Raw genomic sequence first — 26,923 nt, forward strand, 5'->3', positions numbered from 1 at the left:
CTATGCTATAAAGTTTTCAAGAAGCAAATATTCAGGGTTCTTCAAAGTTGACAATGCTTAAGCGGTGATAGATAGAGCTAATTCTCTCTGCTGGGATCACAAATAGTCTTAACCGGTTGCATCGAACACTATCCTCACCCTCATCTTAGTTGTACGAGTATCTTACCTATGCTTATATGGTGATAAAGACACCCGACATTGATAGCTAGCTGCGTCATGACTTAAGTTCGCAGTGAATCTAGTTTTAACCTTACCACGCATTACTACTAGAGGTCACAAATAACCTTGGCTGTAGGAGCATCTTACTTTTGTGTATGCGGTGATAATGCTACCCGACACCTAATGCTGGCTGCATCATGAGGTCTGAGGACAAGCTCTAACGCTCCACTGTCGTTGATGATATCGAACTGGTTGCATCGAACACTACCCTAATCTTAGTTGGCATCTTACCTATGTTTATGTGGTGATAGAGCTACCCGACACCGATAGTTCGCTGCATCATGCGGTCGCAGTGGATCTAGTTCTAACGCTCCGCTGGGGGTCACTGACACCCGCGCTGCTTCCAATCTTACTGGTGAGCCGTTCTTCAGCCAAGTTACCTGTAAGGAAATGGTATACATTTGAATGCTGCCTTTTCGGGTTTAACTAGAATCAAAATCCATCTTTCAAAGATGGATCGCACTTTTCTTGATACTGACATTGAATCTTTGTGATCCATCTTTGAAAGATCAAGAAAAGTTTAAAAATATTTATAACAAAATGCAATCGTATTGTTATTTAGCGTTACAAAACATTTCAAGCGTCGCTCATTATCATTAACTGAGGATCTATTTACCCCTACAGTATATCTCCAGATATATGCTCCTCTTTTTGATTAATACTGTGAAAATCAGGCGGAAGATGCAGTATTCACTCGATTGGCGACGTAACAGGCAGTTATTTCTATGACAAGCTAACCACACAGCCTACATCAAATCTGTTTAAGACCTGCTTGGGAGAAGAACATGCTAAACTTACATCTGGCGGCGGACTGCGTAATCTGGCGGCAGAGTACACCTTCCTCTCAGGCAGCGCTGCCGGTCCTTGCAGTCTCACAGCTACTCTTGGAGGGGCAGAGACACCACAGGGAGGAGTGCTGGAGCTCTTCCTATGCCTAAGACACTGCGAAGGCCTGGCATGATTACGATATGTGCCCTTAAAACGATAAAATACTTACGTTAAGCTTGAGAACTGGTGGCGGACTGTGTAATCTGGCTGCGGAGTAAACCTTCCTTTCTGGTAATGCTGCTGGTCCTTGCAGTCTCACAGCTACTCTTGGAGGGGAGGAGACACCACAGGGGAGGAGTGCTGGAGCTCCTACTGTGCCTAGGATACTACGGGGGCCTGGTATGAGTGGTGGGACTTCTGAAATATAAGAAATTGATCGAATTAGTCTTGGAAAACAGATCAAGTTCGCCAAGGATCACAGATAGTTTCGTTTCATGAAATCGATACTAAGACTACATATACCTAAGACTACATATGCCTCTAAGCTAACTTACAACGACTTATACAGAAAAGTGAAGGACTGTCATTATAAACGTCATATTTTCATAGACATTTGACATTGCTGATGACATGGCCACACTTTGCCATTGAAAATACCATGTCCGACTTTAATCCATTTGCAAGTTGTTATGTGCGATATCAAATGGACATTGGATTTGTTTGTGTACTAATTAATAATTTTGTTTTTAATAAGAATGATTTACAAGCATTCCACGAATACAGTAGTTCTAGTCTGTTTAACAAAATAAATTATTTAAGCAATGCCTAATTGTATAGCTCAAAGTATTGGCGTAATTATGAGTACGAGTCGCTTACGTAACGATTACTTTAATGCCGAATTTGTTTGTCAACTTACGTGTTATAATCAAAGTAGGGTATAGTTTTATGAAAAACAAAAGCGGCTTTAAGATGATACTAATAATACCCAATAAAAAGACAAGCCAAAAGAGTACTAGGTTAGGAAAGTAAAAAAAATTGTACAAATGTCGCTTACGCAACGCTCCTTCCTTGCACAGAACCATTGCACTTGCAAAGAGAAATCTAAAAAGGGCTTTCAATAGAAAATGAAACTCACCCGCTAAATACAACAGGGCGACCCTCGACACCACGCTGCCCGCGCTCCCCGTGGCCACACACTGGTAATGCCCCGCCAGCGTCGCAGACATGCTCTCTATCATTAGAGAACCGTTCGCCAGCTGTTTTCTGAAATGAGAAAGAGAATAAGGTACGGTAAGGTTGATGATCGGTCTGTCCTAGTGGGTAGTGACCTTGCCTATGAAGCCAAAGATCCAAGGTTCGAATCCCGGTAAGGGTATTTATTTGTGTGATGAATTATTAATATTTGTTCCTGAGTCATGGGTGTTTTCTATATACGTTTTATCTATATACGTATGTATATCATTATCTCGTAGTAAAAGCTTTGCTTAGTTAGGGACTCTGTGTAAGATTGACGCGAAATATTTATTAACAAAAAAATATTTTTTACAGTACATATGGGGCTACTTTATAGCACTAGTGCGAGAAGTAGCATATTATGTTACTGTGTCGAACATTTAAAGGGCCATATGTACTGTAAAACGTTGTACGATACATGTGCGAATAGGTAATTCGCAACTCGTGTCGATTTAAAACACTCCCTTCGGTCGTGTTTTAATTTATCGCCACTCGTTTCGAATTTCCTATTTTTCGCACTTGTATCGTAATGTACTATTTTATTGTTATATTGTTATTCCTAATATATTGTCTGACTAACAACTCAATCGGTGCAATAAGTAATAAGTTAGAAATGGTGACTTTTATATACTACTGCGTTGTGTAGTTCTGATTTCTACTCCTCAAATCTGACTAACCGTTCTTATCCTCACTGGATAATGTGTCATCCCTTCTCGGTGGACCATCAGCTCGGTGTCTCCAGTGTATCTTAGGCCCTCTTGCAGCAGCCAGGGTCACAGAATCCCCCTCTTCTACTGATATCTAACTAACCTGTATTTATCCTCGCTGGACAATGCATCATCCCGTCTAGGTGGACCATCGGCTCGGTGTCTCCAGTGTATCCTAGCCCCCCTGGCTGCAGCACAGCTCAGTAGGACAGAATCCCCCTCTTCTACCACTGCATCGTGCGGTTCTGATGTCAACCGGACTCCTTCATCTGGGACTAGCTCGTCGATACCTGGAAAAATAGAAAAGTAGTATTAGTTAATTTGAAGAGGTGTGAAGGCTCAGTTCTATATGGGATCAAAGATACTGATACTTGGGGTAACTCCAGCCAGCAGATCCTGCAGCATGCAGCAGCAGCAGCAGGGAGGGGAGACTACAAGCGGGAGGCGATGTTGATACAAAATAGCACGACTCTGCTGATTTAACCTAAGCGGCAGCGAGTGGGTGGATTATGTCAGCGTCACATCACACCGGCCTCAAACGCAAAGTACGCTCGCACACCGGCCCATTACGCAACAACTCCTGCCACCCCTCCGTAGCCAGCCTGCCCGAGACACCGGAGCAACCAGTAAATAGGACTGGAGTGTAGGGTTTCAGGGAATCAGGATAGTAGGAATGACAAGAAATTTTCAGCCGACCCGAATACAGTTCTATATGGGATTAAAGAGAGGTGTGAAGGTTATCATAGCTGTAATATTTATTTTTAAACTGTACCGGCCGGCCGGATCGTGAGCGTATCCTGACATGATAATTATTCCAGAAATAAAATGATCAAGACAGTTTCATACAGAGTACAGGCGTCAACTGGTACTGCTAGAAGCACAAGTAGGCAGGAAAAGTGTTAAAATGATTACGGTTTTGATCTTATTTTGAAGATCGCTCACTCTGATTGGTGCATATGAAATGACGTGAAAGTCGTGCGTGAGATACAAGCCAATCACCAAAGTTAAATTAGAATCGCCCTCTGTTTAAAACTTAAATATTTACTCTGTCGGTATTACGTCAGTTCTTCTCAAAAGGTTCTTAAAATACTCCTGGCCCATATTTCACCACGGCTACAATTGTCAGTCACATATGTCGAGCGACAATTGTCAAGCGACAGGTGACATTACAATTTTATAAAATATTTTCTATAGAAATGCTTACAAACATGACAGGCATTTTGCTACAATTGTATGTATTACAATTATGTTGTGAAACAAGAATTACTTTTTCTACTCGACATATTTGTAGAATTATCGGTGAATCTTGACATGTGGTTGAAGCTGTGTCGAGTTGCGTGACAATTGACATACGCGTAGTTCAAAATGGCTCTCTATGCGAGTAGTAGTAACGCTAGTGATAGTAACAGTGATCTTGATGATTTCGCATATAGAAGAAGATTTAAAGAAAGAATCAATTTTTCTTTTATCTCACGGATTTTTCATTTAAGGAAAAATTTCGTGTTAGTAAAATCAGTGTAGAATATTTATTAAATAGAATCGGTGCACGTATTGAACATCCAGCGACAGAAAACTAAGCTTTAACGCCTTGCCAACAAATTCTTTGTACACTGCATTGGTCGGGTTCTCAATATCACGTTAGCGGAGATAATCATGGAGTATCAAAGGCTACCATTCATCGGTGTATAAAAAGAGTTAGGGAGAGAAGTACGATGGCCGGAGAATTCCAACGCTATCCCGCATTTATTTAGAGAAATTGCAAATATTCCAAGAATTGGTGGAGTCGTTGATGGATCTTTAATACCCATTGAAGTTTTTAAGCGTATGGGAAATACTTAGATTATTATTGTTACTAAAATTACTAGAACTAAATATTTAAGATTAAATAATTTTACTTATTGCTATTGAATTATTTGATACATGTTTCCCTATGTTTAGTCGTTATAATTGTTTTCTACAATTGTCGCACCTGTCACCGTGGTGAAACAGGGGCCTGGTCTTAAGCGGTTTCAAGTTTACGATCTTGTGATCTTAACTTAAAAGGTTTCAATCATCCAGAATAATCCATTTTAAAACCCCTAAAATTAAGTTTAAAAAAGGTAAAGAAAGTATTTTTATTGCGCCTGAAGAGCACTCGGGACTCAAACCCACGACATCAACAATACGTCCTAATCACGAAAACATCCTTTATTAAATCCTTGAGTGTCATCCATAGCCCACCGGTGCATAAATTTACTTTACCGACGCTAAAAACACCTGAATATCCTATTGCAATGACATAGGTTTCAAATTCGGATAACACATAAATACACAAAAGCAAAATTAAAATTGTATTCGCACCTACACCAAAATAAAAAATGCGTTTCTAAAATATAATCACGATCCTTGAGCAGTCGGAATAGAGTTGATTTTCGTGTAAGTTTCGTTTGACGAGCGGCAGTTACGTTCGAGATTATTGGTAGGGTTTACAACAATGCAATCAAAGAATCCTTGTAAAAACTCTTGATCAGATTAATGGAAGGTTTTTTAAGGTTTTGAGAGCAGGCTTTAGCGTCGATTTGTTTATCTAGAGGGAATTTTTCTACGCGGCGTATAAACTTTTAAAAATATGTTGTTTTTAAAGAGATATCTACGAAATTATTAGTCATTTCGAACTAAACTGTATTTAACGGAATTATTTTTAAAACCCTTTGCTAGTAACAAGGATGTAGAGGTGTAGAAAAGATCAAAAGATACACTTTCATCTATAAAGTCTCACGCTAGAACGGTACGAATCCGGGCTGAGGCGACCGACACATCTTTTTTAGTTTAGACGATCCTAGATGCGTATATCTTTTTCCGAGCTCCATAGCTTTTAGTCTGGACTTTGCTAATATTATAATATAACTTAAAACGACTTTTGCGGCTGCTTCTTTAAATCGCTCACTGGTATTTATGACTTCCTCCCTGCAGTTCCTGTTTACTCTGACTGAACTGTGGAAACTTACGAATGGTCCTCTTCTTTCTTTCACTCATTTCCGTTAAGAAAATGGTTTCCGCGTGACCGTGGAGGTGCGTGGATATATATTCTAGTGCAGCTGGGTTAATTTGGTTTAGTTGTTTTCATGAGCTGTAGGAAATGTGCCTTACTGTCTAAGCATTAGAAAAGCTGGTAGAAATAGAGTTCTAAATGGACGACAGAACACGTTACTTGCAAAGTTGTATTATAGCCTGCCTGCATAAATGTTAACTGATCCGTACCTACTCTATAGTCTTGTTATTTTTCTGATAAAGTTACTAAATCTCTTATATGTCTTGTTTGTGTTGTGTGTTCTTTATGTGTTGTATTAATTGTATTGTTTCTGTATTGAGGTGTGCAATAAAGAGTATTAGTATTGTATTGTATTGTAAATCTACGGATGGAGGTAATTTGAATCGGTATAAGCACGTGCACTATTCCATTCTATAATACAAATAAAAAACCACTTGATAAACCGACAGATAAATATTCCATATTCAAGTAATATAGTTCAGTCAAAATTATTAAAATTTCACAGTAATCTATGGGACAGCTGCGTCCAAAACGTCAATTCAGTTCAATTCGTCAAAGTATCAAACCTATACAATGAATGGGTCCACTTACGCATGTGAAGCATGTTCCATAGAAGTGGTCACACTATGTCGAGTGGTCAAACTTCACCCCATTTCAATCACAAAGTCAATAGTAAATCGAACGAACAATTATAGCGCAATAAATCAGCGTCGCGTCCGCCCGCATGCGCACACGCCGGTCTGAATATGCATGCGAAATTCAGTTTTATTATATAGCTGTAAGGTTCAAAATGTGTTGATGTGAGATTGTAGGACAGATGCTGATCTATCGAGAATTGAAAATGTGCAGTCTTTGTGTAAGCATTATAAGTAATGTTATATACCCACGTGTCTTTCGATATGCTCAATGTCCATGGAACATTCTATAAAATTAAACTGTTATTTTAACATAACATATCATTTCTGAATTGTTTCACAATATTTATAAAATACTATGTTAATTGGCTACTTAAAAAATAAAATTACTAATACTAAACTTAACTACAAAGTATACTTAATACACACATTATAAGTAAAGAACTAGGCTAGAGTCGGACCCAGCTGCCCATGTGTAGAGTAGTAGTGTAGATGTGATCATCATCATCATCCTTTTTAAATTATGGCTTCAGTCCAGTGGGACTATTTCGACAGTATCAAGGTATTAGGAGCTTTAAATACGACTAAAATTATACGTATACTACAAGACAGTTTACGATGATTTTATTAGCTCTTGTTAAGCTATAGCTGGACTTTACTTTCAGCACGTGGACTACCGGCCGTTGACTCCAAATGGTGGTTAAACGAATTTTAGGATTAATTCCCCATTCACTGCACACTACCACATTAGTTTACTGTATAACAAGCTATCGATATTACACTTTAAACAAAAATAACGATTTAAAAAAACCGGCCAAGTGCGAGTCGGACTCGCGCACCGAGGGTTCCGTACAAACCTGTAGGTATATATTATTATATGATGTAACTAACAATTTATGGTTTTCGCAATTTTTCCTTTATCTGTGCTATAAGACGTTGCTTCGTACCAAATTTCAAGATTCTGAGTTTACGGGAAGTACCCTGTAGGTTTTGAGTCTCTTGCGAGTGTCGAAAATTTGCGGAAAATTGCGGCATAAACGGCTGTATCTTTTGATTGCGATGGCTTAGAAGTTTGATTTTGTTTCACAGCTCCAAGGGACAGTAGACTTGAGTATTTGATATAAATTCCAGCTTGATATCTCCACGCGTTCCTGAGAAAAAGGGTATTGACAGACAGACAGAAGGACGGACAGACAACAAAGTGATCCTATAAGGATTCCGTTTTTCATTTCGCGGTACGGAACCCTAAAAACAAAGGAATTAATAACGAGGCGTTACTATCAAGATGGCGCTAGAAGTAGAAGTCCCGTAGACGTCACAATGACATTTATAATAACACGACTAATTGCACCACACTGCTTCACTTTATTCTCTTCAAGACGTTGCAACGTTAGCAGGCGGACTCTACCGCAGTTGCTCACATAATACATGTTCAAATACAAACTACGTTGCTACGAAGCATCAATACGAACAGCATACGTATTTGTATTTTTTATTTATAAAACAAATCACAGCATATGCTCAATCACCATTATCATCCGTCATTGTTAGTTAACAAACGTATTAACAGTCCAAATGACACGCCACCGAACCCCCCAAAATCATCAGACATTTGTATTTGAGAAGAGCAAAGTAAACAAGACAAAATCACTGAACCAACAGACTATTTTTGACCAGTATAAGGCGATCTCCGATCACATAGATATGTTACTAGTCTACGGGTCTTATTATGTTGAAAATCAACCGAGCAGTTCAAAAACCAGTATAATTCTGAGCATTTATAACGCATTGTGTATATGAACTTGGGTCACAGGCGTAGAGGAAAAAAACAGAGTAGGACAACTCAAATAAGGGACACGCGACAGATGTTCAAATGAACAACAGGCAAACAGGAAATGCAGGGGAAAGTGAATCTTATGAAGCTAAAGGCATTTGATTGAAATTGATAATGTTTTTTGGACGTATGTACGTAAATATTTGCCGACGAGTAGAGGGACTGTAATGAGCAAAACCGAGTGGTCCACACCGAGACGGTAACAAGTATAAACGGGTCCGGCCCGAAGCGTCAAACACTATGTTTTAAATTGAAAGCATCGCGTTTATCCATTAAATCTATAGTATAAGTATGAGAAATTTTGTAAAGTTTATTATTTTGGCGACACTCTGAAAACTCTAAGGGACGTGCTATATGTAGTTTGGCAAGCCATTTCTGTCAGTAGAAAATTTGAATTTCGAGCTTTTTTCTTCTGACAAAGTGGGCTTCGCCAGAGTATAATGTGTTTTGTTTTGCTAATTGTATATCTGAATTTATCACATATTTATGTTTTCCTTTCATGACGTAACCATAGAAATATGTTTATTATCTTATTACGAATCGAATTACGAACAGTCAGGAAGGTCACTTTTAAAATGAAGAGCTTCAATATTTTACAGTCCAATGCCCAAAAATGTTCGAAAATGCACTCTACGGCATTAATTATAGAGTCGTATTCAGATATTTATTACATATTTGGCAATTGTAAATCATTGTTAAATGCGACGGCGAAAATTTGTTTTGATCACGTCCCGCGACACGGGAGATTAAATTTTACGTGTTTGTGATTTCGTATTGTGTTGGGAACAGTTATGAACGTGCTATTTCGGAAATACGTAAACTTTGTGCGCTTGAAAGGATCACAAAAGGACATTGTGTGAGTTTTTGCCAATTTTAGATGTTTAGTAGTATTTAATCCTGTGGCCCTCGGATGGCTACACGGATTTACATTTTACATATGTATTACCTTTAAATGTTTAAAAAGTTACTTAACGAGAAAAGATCCCTGGGATACGTTTAATTTTCCTGTTTTATATACAGACTGTATATTTTTGATACGACAGCATAACCAAGGGCAGTTAATTAGTTTAGGCTTTAATAAACACATTTTAATAGGTTTTATAAAAAACAGATGACTTTTATTTTTGCTAGCAATGTATCGCTACTTTGTTTTAACTCAAAACGTAGCATTTAATGACGCAACGTCACAACTGTCAACTGACCATGATGTACGAAATACATTGCCGCTCGAAAAAAAAAATTATGCTCCGGTAGTCAAGACTAAATAAAAAAATCCTTTGAATCGTTTTATTGCACTAAAACCTACGTCTAGTTTGAGTTATGTCATAAATACACACTGTATAAAGAACGTGCATGTTAATGCTATATTAAATGTATCAAGCCGCATACGGTAAAGGAATGATCAAATTATTCAAGCTACAGGGTGATGCAGTTAGCTCGAGCATGCTCTAAAGTTAAGTTAGGTTGGGCTAGCTTGCTTTTAGCACTCTAAAGCTGCCGGCTTTTAGCCTAGTTAGCTCACATACGTAGCGTGTGGCTAAGGGTAAAGGTTAAATGCGGTAACTGAAATTAGTTAAAATAAACTGATGTTACAGGCGTGTATAGTACTTTGATTACTGCGTTATGATATAAAGTAAACCTATCCAATTCTTCTTTTTTTTAAGTAAGTAAATACAGGTTACTAATTGCACCCTAAAAGAAAAACAAAATTTAATAACAGATGTACAATATAAAAAAGGTATCAACAGGCGGTCTTATCGCTGTAAGCGATTTCTTCCAGGTAACCTTAGAGCAGGATGTAATGAACAGTAAGTTTTTATAACAGGTAGTGCACGAATTAATTAGAGGAATAGGTTTTTAGCTCGGCGCCATTGGAAAATACATGCAATTGTGAAAGAATTGAATGTATTTTCGAGAATTTAAATTCGCACATATATTTTTGGCACATAACTATGCCTGAATCAGAAATTATTTTCCAAACGGTGTCAATTTACTATTTCTAATTTTGATTATGGATGTAGGCACTTTTGAGCACAACAGAATGTTCTGAACGATGATAATTTACCTATTTGATGACCACATCTCGAAAACACTTCCCTATTCGAAGACCACTTCTACAACACGTCTCCGATAGTCATACAAGTTAAGAGGACCCTTCCGATAATATTATAGTTCATAGAGAATATTTCTAACATACAACCCACACACTGCCCGTAGATAACAATTAGTTTCGATTCTCGGTTGGGTACTTAGATTTCAAATAATCGGTGCCGTCTCGTATTCAATATAATACTACAATGGCCAATAAGCTTTGCTTAAGTAAGCGAGGCCGTTTAAGTAAGAAGAGGCAGGCAATGCCCGGATGAGACATTTATATAATTGCATAGGTAGGTATGTTTTATCATGTAACATAGAGATGATATTTCAAGCCCTAAGTATAAGTAAGTAGTTTATCTGTTTTTTTTTAATGTTTTTGCAGTTCCTTATTCATTTCCAGCCACATATACCCCTACAAAGTTTGAATTGGGAACATTCTTGTTCTAAAGTTGGCTGAAGTGCCTTTACGCACTAAAAACTGAAAACGTAGACTTAACTTGTGCAAAAGCTCTTCTTTTCTAACATTCTACATTTTTTGCGTCGAAAATCCCATCTCCAATTGCTGTGAATACTAAAAGCTCTGAATGAGAAGTAGGTACACTCGTTGCAATGTTATTGCTGGTGCGTGCGCCGTCACGTCGAGCTCTCGAGACAAATACAGTACGGCTACCGCGAGCTTGACACTGACACATTCGCTAACGTCTGCGTAGCTTACTTTCTATACATCTCGCTCGCACTAATATGCCATACAGCGAGATGCATAGGAAGTTAGTTGCGCACACGCTAAGGAATATGTCAGCGTCAGGTCAGTGCATCTCGTGGTAAGGCTACAGGTGGCACAAAAATACGTTAACGTTGTTGACAAATAAATCTGTCTCTTTATCTCTTTTATCGTTTTTTTTTCGTATAAACGCTTTTCAAAAATAACAAACATGTAGTTATTGCAGTTACCTAAAAAAACAAATTATCTTCAAAATATTCTCCTTTGCCTTAACGCAGCAGTAAAAAAGTATTTGTCGACGTATTTTGCGTAACACACCCTGTATTGATAAAAAAATATTATTTATGATGCAAAAAAATATTAGTTTGCTTTCGATTCCTGGGAATAACCCAACCTTCGTTTCAGGATTAATCATCAACTCGCCCGTGCTCGGGAACCATGTGTAACACATCCGAAGCTGCACATGTCATCTCGACCAGCTTCCGTTTCCGTCCGGATTAGCCATTGACCTAATTGCTGCACGGTGTACAAGTAGGTGTCGGCGCACACACTCAGCGAGGTGGACTTTTAAGGATACGTTTTGAATATTACTTTTAAAACCTTGTTTTTAAGTCCTAGTTGCAGTCAGCAACAGAGATAGTTAACCCTTCTGTGTTTAATATTTCAAATTTGTATGCAATACATTTGAAACAGAAATAGTTACACACAAACAGTCAATAGCTATACTCTTAGATAAAAGACAACAATAAAGTTTCACAAAATGGCCTCATCTCATCATATTGCTGGCGATATGCGATGCGATATGGTGATAATTTCTATGCAAGGGGGGTCAATTATCTCTGCAGCTTACCTATTTAAAGTGACAGTTCCATTGCTTGAATTTGTCTAAGAGATCCTGCTTTTTTTGTTAAGTATTTTAGGCAAAATAAGCAGGATTATTGAGCAGTAAATTGGCCAAGAACTGTATACCTACAACACAGTTTAATTTATATTATATAAATAATATAATAACTCAGCCTATATACGTCCCACTGCTGGGCACAGGCCTCCTCTCATGCGCGAGAGGGCTGGGGCTATAGTCCCCACGCTAGCCCAATGCGGATTGGGGACTTCACATACACCTTTGAATTTCTTCGCAGATGTATGCAGGTTTCCTCACGATGTTTTCCTTCACCGAAAAGCTAGTGGTAAATATCAAATGATATTTCGTACATAAGTTCCGAAAAACTCATTGGTACGAGCCAGGATTTGAACCCGCGACCTCCGGATGGAAAGTTGGACGTCATATCCACTCGACCACCACCGCTTCTTATACCGCTTAATTTATATTATAAAGATTACAATATAATTATAAAAATAAGTCATTGACACTAATATGGACTGTATTATTCGAATTAAAAATATTGAACTGGCCCAATTGCTGGAGCACGGTGTATATAAGGTGCACTATACTTATATGTGCTCAACTTGATAGACTTTTACGGGGAATTTCACGTGCATTCTTTTAACATTTTAGGAAACAATAATAATTTGACGATTAAAATTTAAACGGTGAATAATTATGTACTTAAATTAGTCTGTTGTTTACCTCTATCTTCATGTATTATATGTATGTGTTTCCATGTACATTTGTTCTGAGGTTGTGCAATAAAGAGGATTTGTATTGTATTAGTCACTGACCCAATTTAGCAAGCTGTATTCAAGGAGATGCGCCATTATGAATACGATTTGCATGTTCTTCATGTCCCACTCATTCACAGTTTGACTGCCCTAATTTATTTATACGACTTGTCATTTTAATATAAAATTGGTACAGAAGCAGGATGGTTGCATAAAACACAGTTTAGTAGACATTTTAAAGATATCTGCCGTTATTCATGTCAAGCCAACAATCCCTCAATAATCGCTTGTCCTTATCCGCCATTAAGACATTTGTGTTTGTTAAAAAGGGACAAAATTTAACAAGTGTGCTAAGTTTTATGAATCATTCATCATTATTATAAAAATGTGTCGTTTATTTAATTGTCGGAGAGGAGGGGCACACGGTGTAGTAGGTGTTGACACTTTATGTGTTGGACGTACTTTATAGTTTTTTTTCTTTTTTTACGAATATGTTTCCCATGGACAAATCGAGGCTATCTAGTTAAGTGCCTCTGGGACACTGGGCGTATATTTCAAAGTTCACTCAGTCAATACTAAATTAAGTTAGATTACTCTTTACCATTTTATCATTTAATTATAATATGCAACCGCGAAAATACACCTCTAAACTTGACAAGGGCATACTTTGACTTGATTACCAAACTTTGAGGAGCTTTCCCCAACTTTTCCAACTTATATACCTCTAACCTATACCTTGGCGTTATTAATAAAGTATTTGTATTTCTATATATACATATATGTATTCTTCACATCAAGTATAGCAATTTCCATTCCTAAAACCATCGCTTTTTAGCGATAACACCGCCTGTTGATTGCCGCTTGAGTTGCTGTTTTCAATGTATTGTTTTCTGTGTTGAGGTGTGCAATAAAAAGTATTTGTATTCTATTGTAAGCCAATACGGACGGTTTAAGCCTGGAACTTGGTCGACCGAAAAGCTATAAATAGGAAGAGCACAGGTCATCTGGACTTCCGTATAGATGGCCCAGTAGTTACCTTAATGAGGGCTACCCTTTTTGTGCTCACCAGTTGGCGCCACTGTAGAGTGAGGTCCAGAAAAACAGATCTCAAAAATCTGTGTCATTCGGACTTCGTATGGATTGCCAATTGACCTGGTTGCCGGAGTGGGCACTCATTCAGGCCGCCTCAAGCCATCGTGCGATATGAACGTCTGGTTAGCCCATAACGTACAAAAATTACAAAACCCCAACGCATTTAATAAAAACATGTCTAAAAACCACCGCAAGAAAACCTGCTTTCAAATTTAAAATAAACATCATCCTAATCGTGTCACCCGTTTAAAAGCTACGGTGTCAGAGAGAAGACAGATATACAGACAAGACACACTCTTAGCGGTCAAACTTATATATAACACCACTCTTTCTGTATCGGGGGTTAAAGCTATAAATAAGAAGTGCACATGTCATCTGGACTTCGTACGGATTGCCCATTGACCTGGTTGTGGGAGTGGCACTTATTGGCGCCGCGCATAGGGCGAGATGAACGTCTGTTTAGCCTCAAACGTACTGTCAGCTGTAGTAGTTGACCACACTGCGAACAAATTTATATGCAGGGGGGGGGGGGAGGGGCTAAAATATCTCTGCAGCTGTAAACCCAGCCCAAAATTCCATGACTATTTCATGAATGATTTATAGTTAAAAAACTTGTTTTACGTTGTTTGCTTTAGTCATGTAATCATGTTAGCAAAGAAAATATTCCAAATTGGTAAATACATACGTATAAAGGCTAATTGTAAAGGAAATCCATAAAAGATTTGCCTTGAATTAAAAGCTAAACCTTAGCTGTTCAGTAAAAACAAACATCAGGCGAAGGTAAATATGTATACTTAGGTATATTTTTAACCCTAAACTTACGTGCGCGTTGTGATACACAGATTCTTATGAGAGGCGGCACACCGCTTGCGTGACGTGTGCGTGCGCGGCTCCAATATTTTAACGCACGTGCACGCGCACTTCTACGCACACGCAGCCGGTGTGATCAGGATCAGATTACCGTTTCGTTCGTTAGGGTGCAAACGATTGGTATCTTGCCTAGGCACCCTGGTCTTAGCTTATCGAAGTAAGATAGCAAAATACACATATATAATATGTGACCTTATCTGTACATGTACATATCTAGCTGTATAGAGTAACTCAAAGTCTCGTATGTCCATTTGTTAGTGATCCCACAGACACATAACCGTAAAAACAACACTACATCTACTATCCATCTCCCATTATCCCCCCTAACGTGAACGTGCGCAAAACGGCCCATAAGGATGAACCTACAAAAAATAGGGAATGAAAACACGTGTTAAGGCCTCATCGCCACCATATTTCAACGTGTAACGACGCGGCTACATTATGCGAGGGTGACGCTGAAAGCTTGTAGAATATCGAAGAGCAGCTGTTTTTTTCAATGCTTTTCTATATTTATTTAATTTTTATGGCACAAAAAATAAACTAAGCGTACTAGAGGCGGACTAATGCCAAAAAGCATTCACTACCAGTCAACCTTAAGGCAAAGCAGAGAGATTATGGCCAATGCTACTATTACTACTAAACTACTAACAAAACATAAAACACAAAGCTATATTAAATTGTATCATACATGTGCAAGAACATCAAAAAGTATACAAAAGTATAGTATATGTAGGTACTTTTTACGAAAATATATTTTGGGTTCTCTCAGTGGTTGTATGAGAATTGTAAGGTGTCCATTGAGGCGTTTTTAGCTGGATGTGAGTGCGTATGAGTACTTTACTTGTGTCACATACAAACACTAACGTTAGACAATACAGTTAAATACCATAAATTAGTACAAAGCTGTACAGCACCATCTAATTCAGCTGTTGAAATTGCGACTACAATATATATTTGTCCATTTTAGATCATGTATTTATGTATATATGTCACTTTATTGTTAGGCGAACTTATCCCTAAAAGGGATCAGGGATCAGATCCAGGTCTTCAGATCATATTCCTTTCAATCCTTTGTCTATTTCTATAGAACAGACATAGTAATAATATCAGCCCTTTATCGCCCACTCTCTTCTAGTACGCTACTTGTCCCGGTCCTGAGCTAATCTCATGCAGAAGTGACCCGGAATCTTCCGAATGTCCACCCAACGCACCAACGGACTCCAGGGTCTTTCATCCGAAAGCGGACACCATTCCGTTAACATTAGTCCACCTGCCATCACTCTGCCTAGCAACATGTCCCGCCCAACTCCATTTTAGTTTGGTAATGACGCAACCCACGTCTTGCAGCTTGGTGCAACGACGGATCTCGACATCACTTACTCACAATACATACAATACACAGCCAAAATCAATAAAACAAAGTTGCAATTCGCTTACAATAGATTTCGCGAGTGACTGTACTGTGTACAGTCAGCGAAGTAGACGGAGATAACAAGCCGTGAGTAAAGAACTTTGAGTCTTCTCCTACACCGACTAGAATGCTCAATAGTTTTGCCATTTACTGAAAAGATGAACTCCAAATATCTCCAAATAATATATATATATATATATATATATTTTTTTTTTTTTAATTTGGAGAATTATGCTTTTTATACCCAGAATCACAAGCCCTTGATCCTGCTGAGTGAAAAGTGCTCCACAACTTGCAAACATTACAAACCTTCCTTTCTGTTACAACAGACATTTTTTTATACTACGTCGGTGGCAAACAAGCATACGGCCCGCCTGATGGTAAGCAGTCTCCGTGGCCTATGTACGCTTGCAACTCCAGAGGATTTAAATGCGCGTTACCGACCCTAACACTCCGCACCCTCGTTGAGCTCTGGGAAGGAGCAGGAACACAACACTATGACATACATAGAGACATTTGTACGTACGGGTTATATTGAATTTTATGCTCGAAAAAGCAACGAACGAATTAAACACGAACTCGATTCTGTACAGTACGGTGTGAGACATCAAACCTCGGCGAGCTGCACGGTGGCTCTCCAGCAGTTTGCCGAACTTTCCCGAACTTTCCCGAACTTCGCAGAATACTTCGGATTTCATCGCACGTATCTTCCAATTGAACTTGCAAAATGCGCAAACTCGTAGTTCATTTAAAAGTTCCATATATCCGTAGAAATTATTTAGTTTTAGTGTAAGATTCGTTTTTCTTGCTATGTTTTGGCTTCCGCTTTATACACTAGGAGTCACAAATAGGAAATAGGTAGGTATTTCGTTTGTGAGTAAAAAACAATACAATATAAATACTTTTTATTGCACTAATAGAAGAATTGCGATGAAGAATTGTGATTGATTGATTGATTTTATTTTTATTTTATTTTATTATGGTAACAAACAGTCATTACATGAAAAGATACAATAAATGGACTACGGAGAAGACAAACAGTGCCGAAACATTTTTCAAGTTATATTGTGGAAACATAGGAGTTGATACTGAGTGGTAAATAGATTCATCGTGCAACACAACAGACAGGTTTACAGCAAAAAAAAAATAAAAAAAAATTAAAAATTAATTTGGAGAAAACGAAATTCATGCAATTTACTCAAAGGAAAACAGTTCCAGACATAAGAATTAAATACGAGGGACACACTATTAACAAAACCCTAACACAAAAGTTTTTAGGAATCCACATAAATCATAATATGTCGTGGGAGTCACACTGCACAGAAGTATGCAAAAAAATATTTAAGTTTTCCTATGCTCTATATCGATTAAGGAAGACAGCCGATCGTAGTACTGTACTAACAGCCTATCATGGTTTTGTTGCATCCACCTTAAGATATGGTATAATATTTTGGGGCAACTCAACATATAAGAATGTATTATTCCTAGCGCAAAAGAGATGTATAAGAGCAATATGCGGATTACAACGCGTGGAAAGTCACCAGACTCTTTTTAAAACGTTAAGTATATTAACATTGCCATCTCTCTACATATATGAGTGCTGCGTATTTGTTAACTCTAACCCTGATCTGTTCCAAAGGAGAGAGCCACCACAAGATTTCAATCTGCGTCCTAGAAACCCTGGTGTGCATCTAGAAACGTGTCAAACTAGCCTTATGCTCAACAGTATTGTGACAATGGGCCCAAGGCTATATAATAAACTGCCTTCTGACTTCAAAAGTACTGGCTCGAAGAAATTTAAAAGGTTGTTGCGCAAATTTCTTTTGGAAAAATGTTACTATAATGTTCAAGATTTTCTATGTGATAGTAGTATATAAATATAGTGACATCGAATTTGTTATATTATTCCTAAATGTAATTCAATATTAAACTGGCTGTACATTCTTATTAGTAATTGTAGGTGTAGTATGTAAGGTTTATTGACATTTTTTTTTTTTTTTATTTGCTTTTTTTTCTGTTTGTAACATGTATTTCAATTGTAAATTAATTTATTTGGGTAGTTATGTTTTAAAATGTCGTACGCCGGAAAGGTACATCATAGTTGCTACATGAAAAACACCCTATCACCTGTACTAAATGTATTTTATACCTATGATGACGAAATAATAAATGATTGATTGATTGATTGATTGATTGATGATGATGATTGTTGTTGATTGGATTGCGATGGCTCCTGGAGGATCCGGAAAAATGCCGAGATCGAGGAGTTGGTGGCTGAGCCCAATATCATCGGCGTAACTAAATCCCACAGACTTCGCTCGGTCACCTACTCAGAATGGGGGAGGATCGGGCAGTCAAGGAAGCGTACTTGGGGCGACCAACCGGCCGTCGACCGATCGGGCGCCCCAGGTACCGCTGGTGTGATGTCGTGGAGGCGGACCTGCGTCGGCTGAATGCCAATTCATGGCAGGAAACCGCGCTAGGTCGGGACAGGTGGCATTCTCTCGTTTCGGAGGCCAAGACGATTTGGATCGCTGAGCCAAAGTAGTTAGTTAGTTAGTTAATACAAGAATTCAATTACAGAAAGAAAACTGTAACACAATTAGAGATAAATAATAGACGGTCTTATCGCTAAAAAGCGATCTCTTCCAGACAACTTTTCGGTGGGTAGGTAGCTAGTGGACATTTATAAATACCTACACAGTATGATACCTACTGGTATGTGTTGTTTGTACGCGCGTGGTGGCCACACATTAGACACACAAACGCCAATTAATAATATTAAAAGTGGAAGTCTCAACTTTACACTTTTTTCCTCGTCTATCGCGATTATCGGTTTTTGTTTCCCCACCACGCACTTCGTACACAGCCATTCACATAGCAACCTCCTAATTTATTATACAAGTCAAGGGCCCAAATTATCTTAATATAGCATACATATTATGCAAAATGTACTATTACAAAACTCTGGGAAGGGTTAAACCACTTAATACTTGCAAACTCACGATATCCAACTCTTTCAAAAATATAAACCTTATTTTGTAGAAATAAGAGTCCAATTTACAACGACAACGAAAATAACCGTTTGTAACACAGCCAATTGAAGTGCAAATGTAAACTTTAACTCGTTGCAATAAGGTATATAATGGAGACAAATGTTTGTTAAAGGGTCTAAAGTTTTAATATGTATGCGGCACTTGTAACTTTAGGTTAAGCCGGGAATTACCTAAAGGCTGTTGAAAGTACTTTGAAGGTTATGTTATAGGGTTAAATAGTAATTTGTGGGGTACCGTGTACCGTAGTATAACTACCATCTCTGTTTTGGCTAGCAATAAAAGGATATAGGAATAAAAATAGTCTTAAAAAATATAAGCGACATGAAAAAAATGCAGTCTTTTACAGTAGAAGTATTTTTTTTAGTTTATTCAGAAAAGAACCAAGACAGAAGAAGAAGTATTAAACAAGAACAGCAATAAAGTGAGTACTGCAGTAAAACAAGAACTTTTGCAGATTACGTATAATTTTTAAAACATTTTTTCAAAAAAATCAAAGTTTGTTTTCACCCTGTATAAAAAATTAAAATTTACAAAATTTATAAAATCACTTTAAAATAGTAGAACTAAAAGTCTGCCTTCCGCATAAGGGGAAAGGTGGGGTAAAACTGCAAGGAAAATAAAAAAATACGGCTGAAAATTTAGAGAAAAAAATGAATTAATGTGATGAATAATTATGGACTATGAGGGTTGATACGATGGCGCATGATACCTAAATTTTGAACCGGTTAATTAAACAGCCCAACAAAAGAGGCTTTTAGAATTTTTAGGAAAATTTAGTATGTCGGATCACAGAACTTTAGCAAATGGATAAATTAAAAATATAACACAAAAATACACAAGAAATAATTAGAACTAGATAATACTGTTAAAATTTAAAAACAAAAAAATATTTCAGTGGAAACAGGGTAAAGGGGATGAATGTGGCACACGCCAAGGTACCGGCAGCTGGATTCAGGTTTACTCGTGTAGAATGGATGGCGCACAAGTTGGCGACTTTAAACAAGCCGACGAGGTAAGCCTTACTCGCTTTCTGGCGAGCACGTATGGCAGCAGACCGGGCGATAACGATGAGATTTCTTCACTTCACCACTGCTTAGCGCCGACCTGCGCACGGCTTTGGAGACCTGTCGCTTCCTGGCTAGCGCGTATGGCAACAGACCGGGCGATAACGATGAGGTTTCTTCACTTCACCACTGCTTAGCGCCGACCTGCGCACGGCTTTGGATACCAACTGTTTATGAGAGGCCTCTCCTCTTCGAACGCCGATTTACGCGCGCCTTTGGTAGTCAACTGTTACCAGGAGCTTCTCCACCCGTGGATTTATGCGCACTTAAAAAGACTTCGTGTTAACTATTAAACTGGCTATAAATTGCAAAACTGGTTTAAAACGACCCGGGAACACAAACGACTTCTCCACTCCAAATTCACCAAACCATCTGCCGAAAAACAACTTCAATCTTCTCTTTTTCGAATATTCCATAAAAATTTAAATTCAAAATAAGCGCAAATAAGCACTTAATTTATTAGAAACGGCCAGGAATTATACGAAAAAAGGTCGGCGCTTTCTTTTTCTTTTTTTTTGCTAAAAGCGCCATCTAACCATCAACGCCTGAATTATGAAACCGCATAGAGAGACAACAGAAAGAGAACTGAGCCAGCTGACAACTAGAAGAAGAAGTTTAAAAATAAACCGACAGATGTTGATTATGTAGCAATTTTGCTACAGTACATACAAAAATAAATCAGACAAGAAACCACGCCAAGTTGTTTCAACATTAAAGCATACCAAAGAAACAGACAGACAGACATTCATAGACTCAAAAGTGTAAGTTACTCGTAAAATGCCGCGGCAGTTTAAATATGTATGTCGATTCAAATAAAGAAATAATTAACCCATCTAATTCCAACGACTCATAGGGCAACCCCACACTAGCGTCTCCCGAGCGTCGGCGTCTAGTCAACTCTATGGCTGCTGCTCGACGCAACGTTGGCGCAACTGCGCAGCGACGCCATTTTCCATAGCGCTGACTAGACGCCGACACTCAAAAGACGCTAGTGTGGGGTGGCCCTTAAGGCCAGCAGTAAGTAGTCAAGGAATGTATTTCTGTGCCGCTTCGTACAAACAGCAACAATCTTAGCTGTCCATCGGTGGTTATGCCTTTTCTAATAAGGTCCACCTATGGACAGCTAACAGTGTGGGCGATGTACTTCGTTACAGTGACAATCGATAGGAAACTCTTTGGATCTCATATTATTGTCATGTTGCAAGAAACAGAGTGGCAATCAAATTCCTGAATCGTATATGGACTTATAGATTTGTTCCCAACAGCTCGAAACAATAAAAAGTTCATCACTGTTTCTCAATCACAACTCCCAAAGCGTCACAAATTCACAATAAACAAGAGACCACAATCAAAACCTTCCGCTCAAAGGTTTGATGGGAACTACCCACCTCAATCAAAGCTTCGGTCAAAGCGCAATCAGACTTTACAAAGATCTGATTGAAAAATGCTGAAACAAAAACAACGACGTAAAAGCCAAAGAAATCTCAGGTTTTTCAGCCATTTTCGGGAAAAGAGAATGTTGATACAACGGCATGCAGAGACAGTAGGCTCAAGCAACCATTTTTCCATCTCCATTTGCTATGACTCCCGTGTATGGAACAATGATGCGTGTCCCAATTAGTTTGTTTTTTATTTAAAAAAAAGGTAAACAATCTTGAAATTTTTTTAATTGTAAAACACTTTTTTAACAGTCAGAAATATGAGCAAAATAATGAAAGTGATCGTATATTTGCAGTGACTTATTTTTCAATAAAAAAGGCACGTCAAAATGACTTACTTTCTTTCTAATGCTAAAAAAACGAACAATACGCGGAACTAAACACATAGGTATTATTAGAAACCCTTTCATTCATTTTATGAAGTGCAGTGGTAAACCGAGCTGTTGCTTCCCGTGTCATTGGACGCACGTGGAGTCATGGTATAAAGACTTGAGACTCGAAGCCTGTCTTATTAGGCAGGCGTTAGCCTAATAAAACAGTGACCAAGTTTAGCTCGCGCAGACGGTGACGCGCAGCGGAGATAGGATTGTGGGTAGGTGTCACTGGATTTAATAACCTTTCGATAATTTAATGGAAAGTAAGAGATACATACACCGCAGCTTAGAGCATACCAGTAACGAAGTAGCCTTTCAGTCTTTTACCCCAGTGTCAAATACCTTGCATAAAGTGCAAAAAATCATATAAAGACATTTCCAGGTGTGATTTGTTTGTGTGCGTTAAAATTTATTTAAATATTCTCGTCTTCGTGTTTCGACAAAGATCTTTTTTTGTATATGTGTTATTTCTTCACCTCTCCGCAAAATTCTGCAGACACTTTTGTACGCAAATATGACATATAAGTCGGCTACTCCAGTTACTGTATGCTCTAAGCACCGGGGACATGACCGTTATTATCAGGGATCTCGAGCTCAACCAACGTTGGTTCAGTCGAGAGCTATATTCTCCGTCCGTACGATGAATCCGGCTAGGATGTAGGTCGTTTGCGTTTTGTTTTTGCACAAGTAGAGCGTGGTTTTGATTGCAGCTGCAATAATGGACCGGGATACTGACACAGATGCTGCGGTTCCTTTTACTGGAAAATCTGTGTCAAAGGATTTTCATGCCTAGAACTATTGTCGACCAAAAGTGTGTGAATGAAATGGGTTCAAGAAATAATTGGGGATAAATAATTGAACATTTGTGATTTCGTATTTGTAAATACCAGAAGATTACTGTATTTAATGTCATATGAATGTATCTTACGGAATGGACCCGCATAGCGACTGCCAGATAGGTATAAATAAGTCAAGATAGAGCAAAATTTTATTAAAATTATCATCTTTACGCTTTAGTTAAAACTTAGTTAATGATAAAAATCGGTATAGTGACTCGTACATACGAGGAGTTCCTATCGTATAAATCGATGGGAGTTCCGCACTGACTGCACCTCAAGCCCGACAGGCAAATGAGGCGCCATGCAATCTGCTCCGAACTTTGATTGATCGACTCCGCTCTGATCACGGCGGCGGGAAACTTCCACAGGCAGTTCGATGAATAAAGGAATGCTTTATTTTATACGTTATATTTGGTTCTATTCTATGCTGTTATCTTACCACGCATTATATATGGTCCGTGGGTGAAATTATTGTTTACTTTGTTGGGAGAGGAGACGAGATTAACTTCGAATAACGTTAGTGATGTTAAATAAAATGTATCTTTCTGTTTCTCTCAATACATTTAAGGTGCCTTAGGTTCAGAAAGACTAGTTTTTGAAAAATCATACGGCTTTTTTAGATACGATAGAGTTGGAAAACATTTTAGTAACTTGAAGATTTTCTCTAGGGACTTTAGCGATTCGAATCCATTTTTCTTACTTTGGCTCTATAGAAAAAAATCACGAACATAGATATAAAACGCACTTTAAAAATTTGTAACAATTTATGCACAAAAGCGAAAAAATATGAAAATTGCGCTTCGAATGCGCATTTTACTTTAGAGGAAACTCGGAGATTACTTTTTTTTTAACTTACAACAAATTAAAATTCAAAAACATGATATTTGCGGTTCCGAGCACGCACATCCACCTCGCTCACGCTTACGCTCAGTAAGTATACGGGGCCTACGGGGCCTTAAGTACATCACATACGATTGAAATGAGAAAACAAACACGATTACAATCGTAAAGAGTACAAATTGAAGTCACATTAAACGCGGCATTCGAATACGACGGCCAGGTTTTTTGCGGCCGGCCACATGAGGTTTACCGTTTTATTTTTATTTTATCGCCATTTACACTAACATGAGTGCAATGAACAATTCTGATTCTGATTTTGACATTTCTAGTCCTCAAAACACTATTACGTCTTACGAACAATATTCTCATACAAATTACGAAATTACTTAACAATTAATCATAATTACCTTTTACAACAAATTTAATTAAGCAACCCTATCCCTTCATCAATAAATTTTCCACCTTACGAAATTAAATTAAAGTCCAGATTCTATTGAGGCATGAACCTACTACCACTTCGACTTTTCAACCAATAAAAATGAATTTTAACCTCTAACAATAAAGTCGATATTTGTTTGGTTCTATAGTATATCGAAGGGTATAGGCTAGGGTTGTCCAATTTCGCCGATGCAATAAAGTGGGATCCAAGATGGCGGCTATTGCCTTTTCGGACATAAACGCAAAATTTAACGGACGAAATAGGATCGAATGGAATTCTGATCAGGTTAGACTAGACGGTGGTCTGGTCTAGGGTATAGGTAATGAAATTGAAATTTATCTGCATATTTCGTGTTTAAACTATTTTTGATCTTTACTCGTACGAACTTTTCTTTACTTCGTACGAACGTTTAGACGTCAAATGTTCAGTATTCACGGAAAATATTTTTTTTATAAAAATAACCCGAAACCAGTGGAAATCGGTCACTTGGTTTGGGAAATTGACTCCTTTATTGTGCCTTACATTATATATCAATAAATACCTATAAAATATTGTAATTTTATAGATTTTTAGGTATTCGAACGCTATGTTTCTAAGTGAAAATTCTAAGTTTTACCTAAACGCTACAACGTACGCTAAATCCCATGGTCTCGAGTATAACCCCAAAAAAAGCGAGGTGATGGTATTTAAAGCGGGAAAGATTAAGCCTTTCCATGTACCTCCGGTTATACTCAATGGAGTGCCTTTGAACGTGGTGGGCAGGTTCAAATATCTTGGTCACATTATTACAGATGACTTGAGTGATGACCGGGATATAGAGCGAGAGCGCAGGGCACTGGCCGTACGTGGAAATATGCTTGCCCGCAGGTTTGCTCGATGTTCCAATGAAGTAAAAATAACGCTTTTTAAAGCTTATTGCCAATCTTTTTACTCGAGCAGCCTGTGGGTGAGGTATACCAAGCGTGCCTACAGTGCCCTGAGAGTGCAGTACAACAACACATTCAGAATGTTGTTGGGCTTGCCCAGCAGGTGTAGCGCGTCAGGCATGTTTTGCGAGGCACGCACTGATGGGTTTCCTGCAATCATGCGAAAAAAGATTGCATCCCTGCTGACGCGAGTGAGACAGAGTCCCAATAGCATTCTGAATGTGATTGCTGTCAAGTTTGATTGCCCGATTCTTGCTTACTGGATAGGGCAAGTAAAGAGTGTAGCTGTAAATTTTATTGATTAGCTAAATATATGTGTATGTATATATATATACATATATTTAGCTATACTTATACTTATATTTAATATGTTCGTAGTTTTAATTTTAATCTATCTTAGTCTAAGTACTAACATAGTTTTTAATTATTCTAATTTCGAATTTGTACACTAACACCTATGGAGTTACTTGCTTCGAAATAAAGAATTTATTATTATTTACCTCCTTATGAACCTTAGCTGACCTCAAATGTCAAAACGACCGATAGGAACAAACAATTATCAACGGTTTATTCAATATGATTTAAAAGACGTTTATGATACGATAACCGAACTAATATTATAATAACAGTTTTGAATGATTCACGGTTATAGTTTTAAAACGAATACGGGACTTAATCGCGTAAACCTACGTTTATAATACGGCCTGACGTTTCGAACGGGACGTTACGCTCGTGGTCACAGGCAGACTGGCGAGGAATTGTATCAACATCTTGCTGCGCGGGTTTTGCGAACTACCCGCACTTGATCTTGATTATTCACTTGTACGCTAGGGTTGTCAATTTGCCTACACACAACACTCACGACGTCCGATGGTATGTGTTGGAAAGTTTTTTCACCCTTACATTTGCTAATCAATGGATTCCACGAAGACGAAATTCCCTGTCCCTCATTTTGATTGAAATTTCTGTGTTTTCTTATTTCAATTGCTTCACGTACTTTCCTGCTGTAGTAAAGACGTTCCGTTGAGAGGACCCGTATTCGTTTTAAAACTATGAACGAAAATTGTGTTGGTTTAAATCAATATATTGATTCACGGTTAGTTTCACTAGACTTAAATCGACCGGGATATGAACCGTGATTACCTTTTATATTGTTTTTGAGCTCCCGATATTTAATATTATAAATCCGATACCTAACTCTGTCTATCTGGTTGTTACCTCTACACGCTTTAACCGCTAAACCGAACAGGCGTCTCCGAATTTTAATTATAGGATAGGATCGGACCTGTCGGTGTCAAATGTGACACTTCGTCAAACGTTACTTTGGGCACTGACAGATCCGGTCCATATCTAATCCAGATACGATCAGAATCAGGATACGCCTGGAAGTAGAAGCAATTAGAATGGAGATAATTTAAGTCCCGGAGTAATTATCATCATCATCCCACGTTGACGAAGTCGCGGACAGAAGCTATTTGTACCATAAATCGTACATAACGAGGAGTTCCACCTTGACTGCAAGCGTGGGCAGACGAATTCGCGGACAGAAGCTGGTTAGTTACCTATAATTATAAACCCAATAGCGTAGTACCACGTTTTGTCATCTAGCATCCTTTCCACCCAATCTAATCCATAGGAAATACGCTTCCAAGAACTCTACATCTCTTTTACCTTAGGTATTCCCTTATCTTCCATCCGACATCGGTTC

The 26,923-nt window shown here is 38.2% G+C and overlaps 1 protein-coding gene across 1 annotated transcript in view; it reads right to left on the minus strand.

Moving 5' to 3' along the window:
• The window catches only part of LOC133532227 (netrin receptor DCC), a 190,799-nt gene that overhangs the window by 17,165 nt on the left and 146,711 nt on the right, over nt 1–26,923 (minus strand). The window contains exons 2-5 of the mRNA XM_061870803.1: nt 3,031–3,217; nt 2,123–2,250; nt 1,217–1,404; nt 451–599 (exon numbers count right to left, since the gene is read on the minus strand). Of these exons, the coding sequence (XP_061726787.1) occupies nt 451–599; nt 1,217–1,404; nt 2,123–2,250; nt 3,031–3,217 (652 nt within the window). The remainder of the gene's footprint in view (nt 1–450; nt 600–1,216; nt 1,405–2,122; nt 2,251–3,030; nt 3,218–26,923) is intronic.

Source organism: Cydia pomonella, chromosome 26, assembly GCF_033807575.1.
Source record: "Cydia pomonella isolate Wapato2018A chromosome 26, ilCydPomo1, whole genome shotgun sequence".
In the NCBI taxonomy this organism is placed as follows: Eukaryota; Metazoa; Arthropoda; class Insecta; order Lepidoptera; family Tortricidae; genus Cydia; species Cydia pomonella.